The following is a 13,307-nucleotide window of genomic DNA, read 5'->3' as shown; positions in this document are numbered from 1 at the left end:
AGGGACTCTGTAGTACCAGTCTGGCTTGACTGGAGCAGGGGGTAATGAATCTGGATTTAAACTGGATTCAGAGAACACATCGTCCACAATATCAAACACTGGCAGAATAGCAAGGGGCCTGTGCTGAGGCAATAAAAGAAAATCTGAGCCTTTTCTTGGACTCAGAGCAATCCTGGCCCTCCCAGTGGAAATGCTCCCTCATGGTGTGTAAAGTTTCACCAAAAGAATAATCCTCAGGAGGAGAGGCTGAAGGGATAGATTCTTCAGCATCAGAGACCTCATAGGGGGGTAAGGAATACCCCTGGTTTGAAGAAGAGTCAGAATATATAGAAATCTGGTCAGAGGAATCAGTCTGTATCCTGCCTAGGCCTTTTATCAGGAAGGGGATGGGCACCCCTGATCAGACTAAGTCTTCGGCCATTTTGAGCATCTGCTTTTTAGGCATGGAGGCCTGTGCAGGTGAATGCTGTACTTGTGTCTGTGTTTAATGTTTCTTTAGACTTGGCTGTAGATGCAATGGTAAGCTGTGAAGGTCTGAAAACACCCTCAGAAGCCGAAACCTGCTCAGCGGCTCTGGACCCTTCTGAAGGGTTAGTCTCCTTAGGCGCAACACCTCGAGTATCCAGAGGCCTAGGCAACTCCACCTGGGAGTCGGTCGGGGCCTGTGGCTCTGAGGTAGCGGGTGTCAGGGGCTGCGAAAGCGCCTCACTGAGAACCGGCGAACTGGCGACTGGCCTAGAAGAGGCTTAGTCAGTTTTGGGCCTCTGATGCCTGTCATCCTTATCTTTGCATTTTTTGTTAATTCCGGTTGGTTGCTCCGACGGCATGGTATAATTAAACCTTCGGCCAAAATAATGGCATGCAAAATCAAACCGACATTTAATAGTGCGTTTGTTAAATCTAGCACAAAACCGACAACTAGTGACGTCGTGGTCTGGGCCTAGGCATGGAATACAGTAAGAATGAAAATCCTTATGAGGTATTTGCTTCCCACAAGAAATACAATTATTAACTTTTACTTTAAATCAGGTTGTTCTACACTTGTACTCATTTTCTGTCATTTTGTCTGAGGCACGAAAAAAAGTTTCCCCAACGGGGTACTTAGCTTTATTGAAGACTTCGGATCTGAAATGGAGTTTGAAATCTCAGGAGTCGGCCGACCGGTACTTGCAAACTGCTTTTGCTTCGGGCACCTCGCGGCAAGAAAGACTGAAGAAAATGGCGTCTGCTGCATCTTGTATACCCCTGGCGCACCAACGTCAGGGAAGAAGCGACAGCAACCAACGCCAGACCAAGACTTTGGAACTCTGGCCGACTGCGGGACCGCCTGACTGCAGGATAACCCAAGTGTAATGACTGCAGCAGTGAAACACGAACATCATGCTGCTGACATTTAAGCATATGAAACTGGCAGTTTAAGGCCCTGATTGCCAAGGTTGCAGACGTATAAACCTTCTTTCCCCATCTATCCAGCGCCCTGGAATCTGTCAGATGGGGTAGGATTTTTGACTGAAGAGGCCTTTACACCCTTGGGACCCAGAGAAATAGTCTCAGGATCAGCAGCAGGATTTTTGAATAGAAATTTGTGAGAGTCAGTAAAGTACAGTTGTGTACACTTACCATAAATGTAGATGTTAGAGTGTATTCACTGTTGCAGTCATTACACTTGGGTTATCCTGCTGGCAGGCTACCCTCAGTCGGCATGAATTCCAAAGTCTAGGTCCGGCGTTGGTTGCTGTCGCCTCCTCCCTGACGTCAGGGTGCCAGGGGTATAAAAGATGCAGCAGACACCATTTTCTTCAGTTTGTCTTGCCCCAGATGTCAGGTGCCCCCAAAAGGGTAGGCTAAAATATGCCAATAAAACATGCATGCACCAAAATATATTATACCTTAATCTACAAGCAAATGCACCACATAGGTTCTATAGATTAGAGAAGTGCAGAAAAGTTGCAGCAAAAATATGGGGGATGGTGGGTGGGTAATCTGGACTGCAACAGTGAAAACACTAACATCTACATTTATGGTACATTTATGGTAAGTGTACACAACTGTTCTATGTTCTTCGTGTTTCACTGTTGCAGTCATTACACTTGGGCTGAATCCCAACGCTATGGTTGGGAGGCTGGAGCTAAGTAGCATTAGGAGTGGCTATGAGGCCCTGCAGAACTGCAGCAGCAAGGCCTGCCCTGGATTTAGAGTAGAGTGGTAAATAAGTGCCTTTGTAAAGGTGTGCACTGAACTCCAGGTAGCAGCCTCTAAAATGTCTTTGGTTGGTACTCCCCTGAGGAAGGCTGCTGAAGTGGCTGCTGCTCTGGTTGAATGTGGCCTAATGCCCTTAGGCACTGACTTGCCATGTTGTGAATAGCAGAAACGAATGCAGTGGCCTATCCACTTTGAAATAGTCTGCTTTGAGATAGCCTTTCCTTGTGATCCTGCAGCATATGCCACTAGTAGTTGCTCTTTCTTTCTGAAAGCTTTGGTTCTGTTCAAGTAGAAGCATAGCTGACTGTGTATGTCCAAAGAATGCAGAATTCTCTCCCCCTTATTCTGTGGGGTTGGATAAAAAGTAGGCAGATGAATAGTTTGGTTAAGGGCCACACTGGACACTACCTTAGGTATAAATGTCGGGTTTGTCCTCAGAGAAACCCTGTCTGGATAAAAAAAATGATAAAAGGTTCCACAGCCATGAGTGCCTGTAGCTCTGAGACTAGTCTTGCAGAGGTTATTGCTAGTAGCACAGCAGTTTTCCAAGATAAAAACTTTATATCAGCTGTAGCGGCTGGCTCAAAAAGGAGGCAGGGTGAGTATTTCCAAGACATAACTGAGGTCCCATGCAGGTATTGGTGATCTCCTTGGAGGCCTTACGTTTTTGGCTCCTCTGAGGTACTGCCTTAAGGCATGAGAAAAGATTGGTGGCTCTGTATTGTAATGAGCCAAAATGGCAGAGGCATGAATTTTAATTGATGATCCCCTCTACTCTTCCCTCATCAGACCCATTATTGAGTACAATGCACCAATTGGAATGTACCTGGCTAGACATCTCCAGCAGCTGGAGAGACCACAGAGGTATCTAACCAAGAGGATTACTGGCCTCAAACAGTTGCCCCATGCAGCACGATTGAAAAAGCTAAGACTGTTCTCTGTTGCATACCGCTTTCTCAGAAGGCGATCTCTGTCTAACTTACAGAGCCATGTCCAACCCAGAATTGAACGTGCTCCATCTTAGCAACACCAAATCTACTCGAGCTACACGATCTAGGGATATATAAACCTCAACACAACAATGAATAGAACATGCTGGAGGGATAGATTCCCTTCGCAGAGACTTCCCTTACTATGGAACAGGGTCCTGATCTACATAAGAGAGCCCCTCACTATCACTCTTCAAGAGGAACCTTGATGAGTGGATGGGTAACAGAAAGTTCACACCGGGGATCACACCAGCAGCACTACTAGATGGGGGCCAAGGGTACTAGCTGCTAGTACAAGGGTCTAGGGAACTACTAAAGGGGCGGTGAATACTGCACAACGTGGCTGGGCTAATATATGCCTTCGGGCAGTTAGCCCAGTACCAACCTATGAACCTATGAAAAGGATAGGCCTTTGTCCAGCATCTCAGTTAAGTATTGCAAAATGAGGGATATTTGATACAGCTGTGTCAATTCCTTGTGCCTGGTTTCAAGCACAGAATCTCTTTCATTTTCCAGCGTACGATTTTCTGGTACTAAGCCTTCTGGCCTCCAAAATAATATCCATTACAGCTTTAGTGAGAGGCGCGTTTTGTATGACTACATTATCCGCCATGCTGCCAGATTTAAGGTCTTTAGTTGGCTGTGCAGGATCTGATTGTTTTGCTGGGATAGTAGATGAGGTATTTGAGGCAAGGTCCAAGCCGGGCATTGAGACAAGTTCCTTAGGATTGGATACCAGTACTGGCAGGGCCAGTCTGGGGCAATCTATCATCTTTGGCTTCTCTTGTCGGACCTTTAGGAGTACCTTGGGGAGGAGAGGCAGTCTAGGAAAGGCACATACTGCTAAGTTTTTCCAGCTGAAAGATAGGGCGTCCACTTTCCATGCTTGTCTGTAGTAAGGCCTTGTGCAGAATCTTTTTAGTTGGTAGTTGTGAGGAGAGGCAAATAGATCTATATCCGGGCATCCCCATTTCCTTGTTATGCTGAAGACTTGTGAATCCAATTTCCACTCGTGGGGATCCATGAGGTTTCTGCTTAGTTCGTCTGCCAGAATATTTATCTTTCCTGGCATGAATTGTGCCTGCAGATGTACTTGGTAAGTCAATGCTGTGTCCCACAAAGTCATGGCTAGTCTGCAAAGGAGGTAAGAATGAGTGCCTCCCTGCTTGTTTATATACCACATGACAGTGGTGTTGTCTGTCTTTATCAGTAGTTGCCCCGGATGAAGTAGGTCCTTGAAGGCTGTCAGGGCATTCTGAACAGCTAGCATCTCTGACCGATAGGTAGATGCATTTGGTTTGCAGACCGTGTGCCTTGAATACATCTTCCTGCCATGTGGGCCCCCTCCAGGCATAATCTGATGCATCCGTTGTCAACGTCTGCCTGGCTGGGGGTAAAGTGAACGGCTGTCCCTTGTTCTGGTGACAAGCCTTTGCCCATCGAAACTCCTGTTACAGGAAGGGAATGAGGGTAATTAGGGTAATTATTGTTTCCAAGCTGTGGCAATGTTGAGTCCAAACACTTTTTACGTACCATTGAAGTTTCCTCATATGCAGTCTTGCATATGGAATTAGTAGAATGCAGAATGCCATGAAGCCCAAAGCCCGCAGAATTTTTCTTGCAGATAACTGGGCCTTTGTTGCCAACAGGTTGAAATAGGTAGTCAGTTGCCTTTGTCTGGCATGAGATAAGCCATCTGGGCAGTTGTATTTAAGTTTGCACCCAGGAATATTATCTCGAGATGGTACTAGTTTTGATTTCTTTTCGTTGACTGTGTACCCTAGGCCTGTTAGAAATCTCTCTACAAATGCCAGATGCTGTAGTAGAATGTCCTTGTTCTCTGCTTGAATGAGGCAGTCGTCCAAGTAAGGATATATTTGTATTCCTCTGTCTGCAGAATGCAATTACTGGTGCCAGGCACTTTGTGAAGACCCTGGCCGTAGTAGATAAGCCAAAGGGCAGTGCAGAGAATTGGTAGTGCATTGAGCCAGCTTTGAATCTGAGGTATCTTCTGCATGTTTGTCTAATTGGGACATGCAGGTATGCCTCTTTTAGGTCTAAAGTCACAAGTCAAGCCTTCTTGCCCAGCATGGGCAGAAGTTGCTGTAGAGTCAACATTTTGAATTTTGGTATATCCAGAAATGTGTTTAGAATAGATAGGTCCAGTATTGATCTCCAAGTCTTGTCCATTCTTGGTACCAAGAACAGTCTTGAATAAAATCCTTGACCCTGCTCTTGCTCTGGTACTTGCTGAATGGCCCTCAAGTCCATGAGGGATGAGACTTGCTTTTGTGCCTCTGCCCATTGATGTGTTGGCAGGTTTGGCCAACTGTTTGTCCTTAGCAGAGTATGGAAGTGAAACTTGTAGCCTTGTTACACTATCTAGGGACCCATTTGTCCTGGGTTATTAAGTGCCAATTTTGAGAAAAAAGTGCTAGTTTTCCCCCTAAGGGTGCTGCCAGAAGATAAGTGCTTGGTGCAGGAGGGGGAAGTCATTGGGACTGTTTCCTGTATGGCTGTGATTTGCCTTCTCCACTTTTGGAGGTAGAAGCACCCCATTGTTTAGACCTGTACGAACCTTGGGGCTGGGATCTGCCTCTTGGGCGTCTGTATCTGCCCCTTTGTGGTCTGTCTGACACTGGAAAGGACCAATTCTTTGTAGGCCAGTGTCTGCTAAATCTTGGAGGCTGAACCCGTAAGAAATCCTTAACAGTTTGCATAGATTTAGCTTTGTCTTCCATTTTCTTGAACACCTCTTCTGCTTTAACACCAAAAAAGGTATCATGCTGTAATGGGGCATCTAATAATTTTGCTTTGACTTGATCAGGCAGATTTTGTTCCTTTAACCAAGCATGCCTCCTAATGACAGAACCCGTAACAGCAGCTCTGCAGGAGACCTCCAAAGAATCAAAACCACATTGCAAAGTATGCTTTCCAACTTGTTCAGCTGCATGCAATAAATCCTGCATTTCTTTGTTTTCTACACATTCAGAATTTAAACATTTTCTGTTTAAGCAGTGACATAATATATTGCTGATTTCTGAGCATATGAAACTGACAATTTAAAGCCCTTATAGCCAAGGTAGCAGAAGTGTAAATCTTTTTTCCCCATCTGTCCAATGCCCTAGAATCCCTGTAGGGTTTTTTGCAGCGGAAGCCTTGACCCCTTTGGGACCCTGAGAGATAGTTTCTGGGTCAGCAGCAGGGTTTCTGAAAAGGAATTTATGAGATTCAGGAACCCTGTAGTACCTGTCCAGCTTAATAGAAGCTGGAGGTAAGGAGTCAGGGGTCAGACTGGACTCTGAAAATACATCAACAATGTCTAACACAGGTGGAATAGCTAGGGGCCTGTGTTGTGGTAGTAAAAGGAAGTCTCTGAGCCTTTTCTTAGATTCTGAAAAATCTTGGCTCTCCAGGTGGAAATGCTCCCTCATGGTATGTAAGGTTTCCCCAAAAGAGTAAACCTCACGAGGAGAGGCTGAAGGGATAGATTCTTCAGCATCAGAATCCTCATAGGGAGGAAGAGAGTATTCCTGATCAGAAGAGGAATAAAATGAAATGGAAACCTGATCCGAAGATTCATATTCTGTCTCTTGCCTAGGCCCTTTTATCAGGAGGGGGATGGGAACCCCTGATCAAAGTAATTAAGTCTTCGGCCATTTTTGAGCATCTGTTTTTTGGGCATGGAGGCCTGTCCATGAGGCTGTTGTACTTGTTTCTTTGTCTTTAAAGGTGCTTTAGTCTTTGCCTTTGAATCTGAAGTCATTTTAATGTATAATTGAGTAGGTCTGAAAACACCCTCAGAAGCCGATGCCTGCTCAGCGGCTCCGGACCCATCTGAGGGAATAGTCTCCAAAGGTCCAATACCTTGAGTTTCCAGCGGCCTAGTTGACGCCACGTGGGAGTCGGTAGCGGCCTGAGGGTCTAAAGTAATGGGCGTCAGGGGCTGCAAAGGCACCTCACTGAGAACCGGTGACTGGTTTAGAAGCCTCTTCGTCTGTTTTGGACCTCAAATGCCTGCCCTTTTTCTTTTCGTTTCTTGTGAATTCCGGTAGGTGAATGGCTATCCGACAACACCATATAATTAAATCTTCTGCCAAAATAGTGTAATTCAAAATCGTACCGACGCTTAATAGTGCGTTGGTTAAATCTAGCACAAAACCGACAACTAGCAAAGTCTGGTCAGGGCCTAGGCAAGGAATACAGTAAGAATGAAAGTCCTTATGAGGTATTTGCTTCCCACAAGAAATACAATTAACTTTTTCTGACATCGGTCTGGAGCAAGAAAAAGGTTTCCCCAATGGGGTACTTAGCTTTTAATGAAGACTTCGGATCTGAAATTCGAACACAAAAATCTCAGGAGTCGGCCGACTGGCACTTACTAACTGCTTATGCTTCGGGCACCGCACGGCAAGAAAGACTGAAGAAAATGGCGTTGGCTGCATCTTTTATATCTCTGCCGCACTGACGTCAGGGAGGAGGCGATAGCAAGAGACGCCGAGCCTAGACCTTGGAATTCGGGCCGACTGAGGGTAGCCTGCCAGCAGGATAACCCAAGTGTAATGACTGCAACAGTGAAACACGAAGAACATCCCTGTAATATCCGTCTGGCTTACTAGGAGCCGGAGGCAGGGAATCAGGAGCCATGCTTGATTCCGAAAACACATCAACAATGTCTAATACAGGAGGTATTGCCAAAGGCCTATGCTGAGGAAAAAGGAAATCCCCAAGCCTCCATTTTGATTCAGAGAAGTCCTGCCTCACCCAGTGAAAAATGTTCCCTTAAAGTATGCAAAGTCTCTCCAATAGAATAATCCTCAGGAGGAGATGCAGATGGGATGGAGTCCTCTGCATCAGAATCCTCATAGGTGGAATGGAAAATTCCTGATCAGAAGAGGAATGAGAAGAAATAGAAACCTGATCTGAAGATTCATAATCAGTGCCTTGCCTAGGCCTCTTAATGGGGGGGTTGGGAACCCCTGATCAAGGTAATTAAATCCACAGCCATTTTGATCTGTTTTTTTTTTAACATAGGAGTTTGAGCAATTGGCTCATGCGTCGGATTTTTAGACATAGAAGCTGTTTTTGACCTTGTTTTATAGGCTGGCGTCTGTTTAATATAAAAATGTTGAGGCCTGAAAACACCCTCAGAAGCCGGTGCCTGCTCAGCGACTCCGGACCCATCCAAGGGAGAGACATCCGCGGGTTCAATACTCAGAGAATCTCTCGGCATACCAGACTCCAAATGCATCTCTGTAGATGCCTGCAACTCAAAAGTAGCGGTCATCAGGGGCTGCAAAAGCACCTCACTTAGTACCGGCGACTGACTTAGGAGAAGCTTAGTCGGTTTTGGACCTAGACGGTATGTTGTTTTCTTTATGTTTTTTGTGAACTTAGGTAGTCGGGACTGCTAACAGACGGCATTTCAGGATAATTGAATCTTGAACCAAAATATACTAACGCTTAGTGCGTTGGTTAAATCTAGCACAAAACTGACAGCAAGGCATGTTGTGATCTGGGCCTAGGCAAGGAATACAGTACAAATGAAAATCCTTATGAGGTATTTGCTTCCCACAGGTAATGCAATTATTAACTTTTGCTGACATTGGTAAGGAGCAAGAAAAACTTTCCCCAACGGGGTACTTGGCTTTAGTTTGAAGACTTCGGTTCTGAAACTCGAATGTGAAAATTTCAGGAGTCGGCCGACCGGCACTTGCAAACTGCTTCTGCTTCGGGCACCACGTGGCAAGAAAGACGGAATAAAATGGCGTCGGCTGCATGTTTTATACCCCCGACGACCTGACGTCATGGAAGAGGAGACAGCAACTGACGCAGGATCCAAGACTTTGTTATTCAGGCCGACTGAGAGCAACATGCCAGCAGATTACCCCCAAATGTAATGACTGCAAAAGTGAAACACGAAGAACATCTGAGGTAACTTGCTCTATGAATAGGGATAATGGGTAGGTGAAAAGCCTAGCCACTGGATCCTAAGCTTTGAAGTGACCGAACTCCGACCTGGGACCCATATACATGAGGAATGGAAGGAAAAAAAGACATCCGGTGTGTGGCTGAAAACAGTAAGTTACAGCAGCTACTAAAAGCCCCAGATCCTACAACAGAACAGGCTAAACAAAGATGCAAGATCTCAGGATTTCCTAAAAGGGTGAATTGTGAATACAAAGCAGATACAGGTCATAAGCACATGAAAACTGAAGCAATTTGACTACAGTATGTCTAAGAATACATACAAAGGCAAATTAAGAGCAACTTGCAACCACACAGCTAGAATGCTCCAGATTTTAGCCTAAAGCCAGCTAAAATACACCTATATCCCTAAACTGATTAATTTAAATACCATGAAATGACAGCTTAAAATGCTCTGTAGTCTTGAATTCAACAATTATATTGGAGCCAAGACTGCTTTCAGAAGGAAAGCTATCTTGTCAAGTGTTGTGTGTACCATTACTATCCAAATACAAAGTCACACACACAAAAAAAGAATTCAGACAATTGTAAGAATGCTTAGGATATTTAAATTGTGTCAATTATATTAAAATTTCCTACATTTCGGTGGCGAAGAAGGATAGTCGTCCTTAAACAGCATTCTTAGCTTGAACAAGCCACCTTCCCAAGGTGTCTGCAAAGAGAGAAAATTAAATTTTTTAAAACATATTCCAATGTTAAACCATGCAGTATGCCCCAATCAATTTTCAGCATATAATCAGAATCTTCAAACTATTCACTCTAAAATGAAAATGTTTAGTTATTACAAACAGCACAGTGAGGTATAAAAAGCTAAATACCTATGGAAAGTAATGCAGCAGTTTCATGATTGGTGAAATACGTTCTTACAGTATTGCAAACGTGGCACACTGTTGTATTCTACTGCAGAAGAATGAACTAATTTGGGTTTGCCCACAGGGGTTGGAAGGGACAATGACTGCGCCCTACTAAGACTGTACTCAAAACACTAGATAGCCATGTGTCAGTCTCCTGTGGTTTACCAGAAATAAGGTGCTTCCTTAATCCATCGGTGTCGTTTTCATTCTTCAACATATGGGTTTGGATCCAACACTCAGATCTGACTGCTACCATCTATAGAGATTCAAGGATCACTCTCAACTTCATCCCTCAATCCATAATGCCCCTGACTACTGCAATACCTCAAATCGAATTTGCTGCTAATATATGTATTATCGGAAGATAACAATCCTATGACAGAAAAGTGATGAAGATCAGGAGCTCAAAACAGGAAAAATAAGTTGTGTCTTACCATAACCTTCCATCTGTATTGTTGATCCTCGTTCAGTCATTACGTATGGGTATCGGTTCCGAGCTCAGCCGGCCATTTTCCAAGCTCACGTCAGCTTCAAACTCTCGAGCTAAACTCTTACCCCATAATTTCCCTCTCCCAGTTACCTCAGATTGAGTTTGCAAGTTAAAGAAGGTAGAGGCTACCTCTGGTCAAATAACCTAAGAGAACTGGATGGTGAGATCCACTAGAAACCATAGGAGGGGGAAGGAGGGAGGGTCGTAATGACTGAATGAGGATCAACAATACAGATGGAACGTTATGGCAAGATAACTTCTTTATCTGATAGTTAATCCTCGTTCATTCCTTACGTATGGGACAGAGTCCCCAGCTACCTCTATTCCTGGAAGGCTCTCATGGAAGGACATTCCTGAGCACCATAGAACCGAAAGATGCTCTTCCCCTGGAGGCCAAATCCAATTTGTAATGATTGAAGGTATGAGGCATAGCCCAAGTTGCAGCTGCACAGATGTCATGTAAAGAAGCTCTGGCATGGAAGGCAGCAGAAGTTGCTACCGACCTTGTTGAATGAGCTTTCATGGTAGTAGGCAACGCGACATTACATTGTGTGTAAATAAAGGTCACAGTCCTTCAACCATCTAGCTAATGTGCCCTTTGCAGCAGCCAATCCTAATCTGGGACCAGAAAAGGCCAAAAATAACTGGTCAGATTTATGAAATGGTTTAGTCCTGTTTAGGTAAAAACGGATTTGCCTGTGTGTATCAAGGGTATGTAGGCAATACTCTCTCCTCTGTTCGAATGGTTGGGAAAGAAAACTGGCAATTCAATGGTTTGATTAATGGACATTTCAGAGATCACTTTAGGCAGAAATGACGGATTAGTTCTGAGACAATCTCTATGAAAAATCAAGTATGGATTCTTGATGCATAAAGCTTGAAGTACAGAAATACATCTGGCAGAAGTAATAGCGACCAAAAACCAGGTTTTCCATAACAAATACTTGAGGTCGCAAGAAGAGGCTAGTTCAAAAGGTGCCATTGTTAGAGCTTGTAGAAAGTACAGTTGTGTACACCTACCATAAATGTAGATGTTAGTGTGTCTTCACTGTTGCAGTCATGACTGTAGGGTTCTCCCCTGCCGGCAGGCAGCCCTCGGTCGGCCAGAATCCCAAAGTCTGGGTCCGGCGTCGGCTGTTCAACCCTGCTCCCTGACGTCAGAGCGCCAGGAGTATAAAGCTGACAGCCAATGCCATCTTCTCCAGTTTTTCTTGCCCCAGATGTCAGGAGTCCCAAAATGAAAATGGTCCCAAAACCTTTGCAAGTACACCTCAGAAGAATGGTGAAAAAAGGAACCACACAAAAGTAAACATAAGAGGGGACATGAGGGAGGGAAACCCAGACTACAACAGTGAAGACACTCTAACATCTACATTTATGGTATGTGTACACAACTGTACTATGTTCATCGTGTTTCACTGTTGCAGTCATGACTGTAGGGTAGAATCCCAAAGCTGTAAGAAAGGGAGGTGGTCATAAAGGAGGGGCGTCTAAAAGGCCCTGCAAGACTGCAGAGGCAAAGCCTGCCCTAGACTTAGAGTAGAGAGGCAAATTGTAGTGCTTAGAGAAAGTATGCACTGAACTCCAAGTTGCAGCTTCCAAAATGTCCTTGGTAGGAACTCCCCTGAGGAAGGCTGCAGCAGTGGCGGCAGCTCTGGTGGAATGAGTCCGAATGCTCCCTGGGATTTGCTTTCCATGGTGTGAATAACAAAATCTGATTCCATGAGCAATCCATTTAGAAATGGTTGGTTTAGAAATGGCTTTACCTTGGGAGCTTGAAGCATAAGAAAAACAATTGTTCTGAATTTCTGATGTCCTTGGTTCTGTTCAGGTAAAAACGTAGCTGTCGATGTACATCCAAGGAATGTAAGATCCTTTCCCCTTTATTTTGAGGAGTGGGGGAAAAAGGTTGGCAAGTGGATAGTTTGATTTAAAGCCACTTTGGAAACCACCTTAGGCATGAAAGTCGGATTAGTCCTTAAAGATACCCTGTCTTGATGAAAAATAATATATGGTTCCACCGCCATAAGAGCTTGTAACTCTGAAACTCTCCTGGCAGAGGTTAGTGCCAACAGGATAGCCGTCTTCCAAGATAAAAACTTGATGTCAGCAGAAGCGGCAGGCTCAAAAGGAGGCAAGGTTAGTTTTTCCAAAACATAATTGAGATCCCAAGCAGGAATAGGAAGAGATCTAGGTGGTCTTAAGTTCTTAGCTCCTCTGAGGAACTGTCTCATGAGCTGGTGGGAAAAGATGGGAGGGTCTGAATTATAATGAGCAGAAATAGCAGAAGCATGGATCTTAATGGAAGAGAAAGAGACCCATATGTAAGAGATCCGTCAACTAAAGAAGAATTAAAGTAATGTTAGGAAGAAGAGGATCAGAATCCCGAGCCTGCATCCAGGAACAAAATCTTTTCCATTTTCCTGCATAAGATTTCCTAGTGCTAGGACGTCTGGCTTCTAAAATGACATCCATAACCTGCTTGGGTAGGAAAGAAGAAATCAAAGGTCCTGGATTAACCAGGCCGCCAGGCTGAGAGTTCTGACATGAGTGTAGAACCTGACCCTGAAGTTGGGACAGAAGGTTCGGAGACCGAGGTAAAATCCAAAGGGGCTCCAGGCATAGGTTTATTAGAGTTGGATACCAAAACTGCCGAGGCCAATTCGGAGCCAACAAGATCATCCTGGGTTTGTCCTGTTTTATCTTCAATAAAACTCGTGGAAGAAGAGGTAGAGGCGGAAAGGCATATCCCGAGAGGTTCCTCCAACTGAATGACAGGGCATC

General features: G+C 44.6%; 1 protein-coding gene across 2 annotated transcripts in view; it reads right to left on the bottom strand.

Annotated features, from left to right (window-relative positions):
• Nucleotides 1-13,307, bottom strand: part of UBE2I (ubiquitin conjugating enzyme E2 I) — a 1,019,527-nt gene that overhangs the window by 527,663 nt on the left and 478,557 nt on the right. For both annotated transcript variants that reach the window (XM_044089535.1, XM_044089536.1), the window contains one exon: nt 9,759-9,831. In XM_044089535.1, the coding sequence (XP_043945470.1) occupies nt 9,759-9,831 (73 nt within the window). The remainder of the gene's footprint in view (nt 1-9,758; nt 9,832-13,307) is intronic.

Source organism: Protopterus annectens, chromosome 12.part0 (genome assembly GCF_019279795.1).
Source record: "Protopterus annectens isolate FY-2018-M chromosome 12.part0, PAN1.0, whole genome shotgun sequence".
In the NCBI taxonomy this organism is placed as follows: domain Eukaryota; kingdom Metazoa; phylum Chordata; order Ceratodontiformes; family Protopteridae; genus Protopterus; species Protopterus annectens.
Note: the sequence above shows the minus strand (reverse complement) of the source record. Positions and strands in the feature narration are given on the sequence as shown.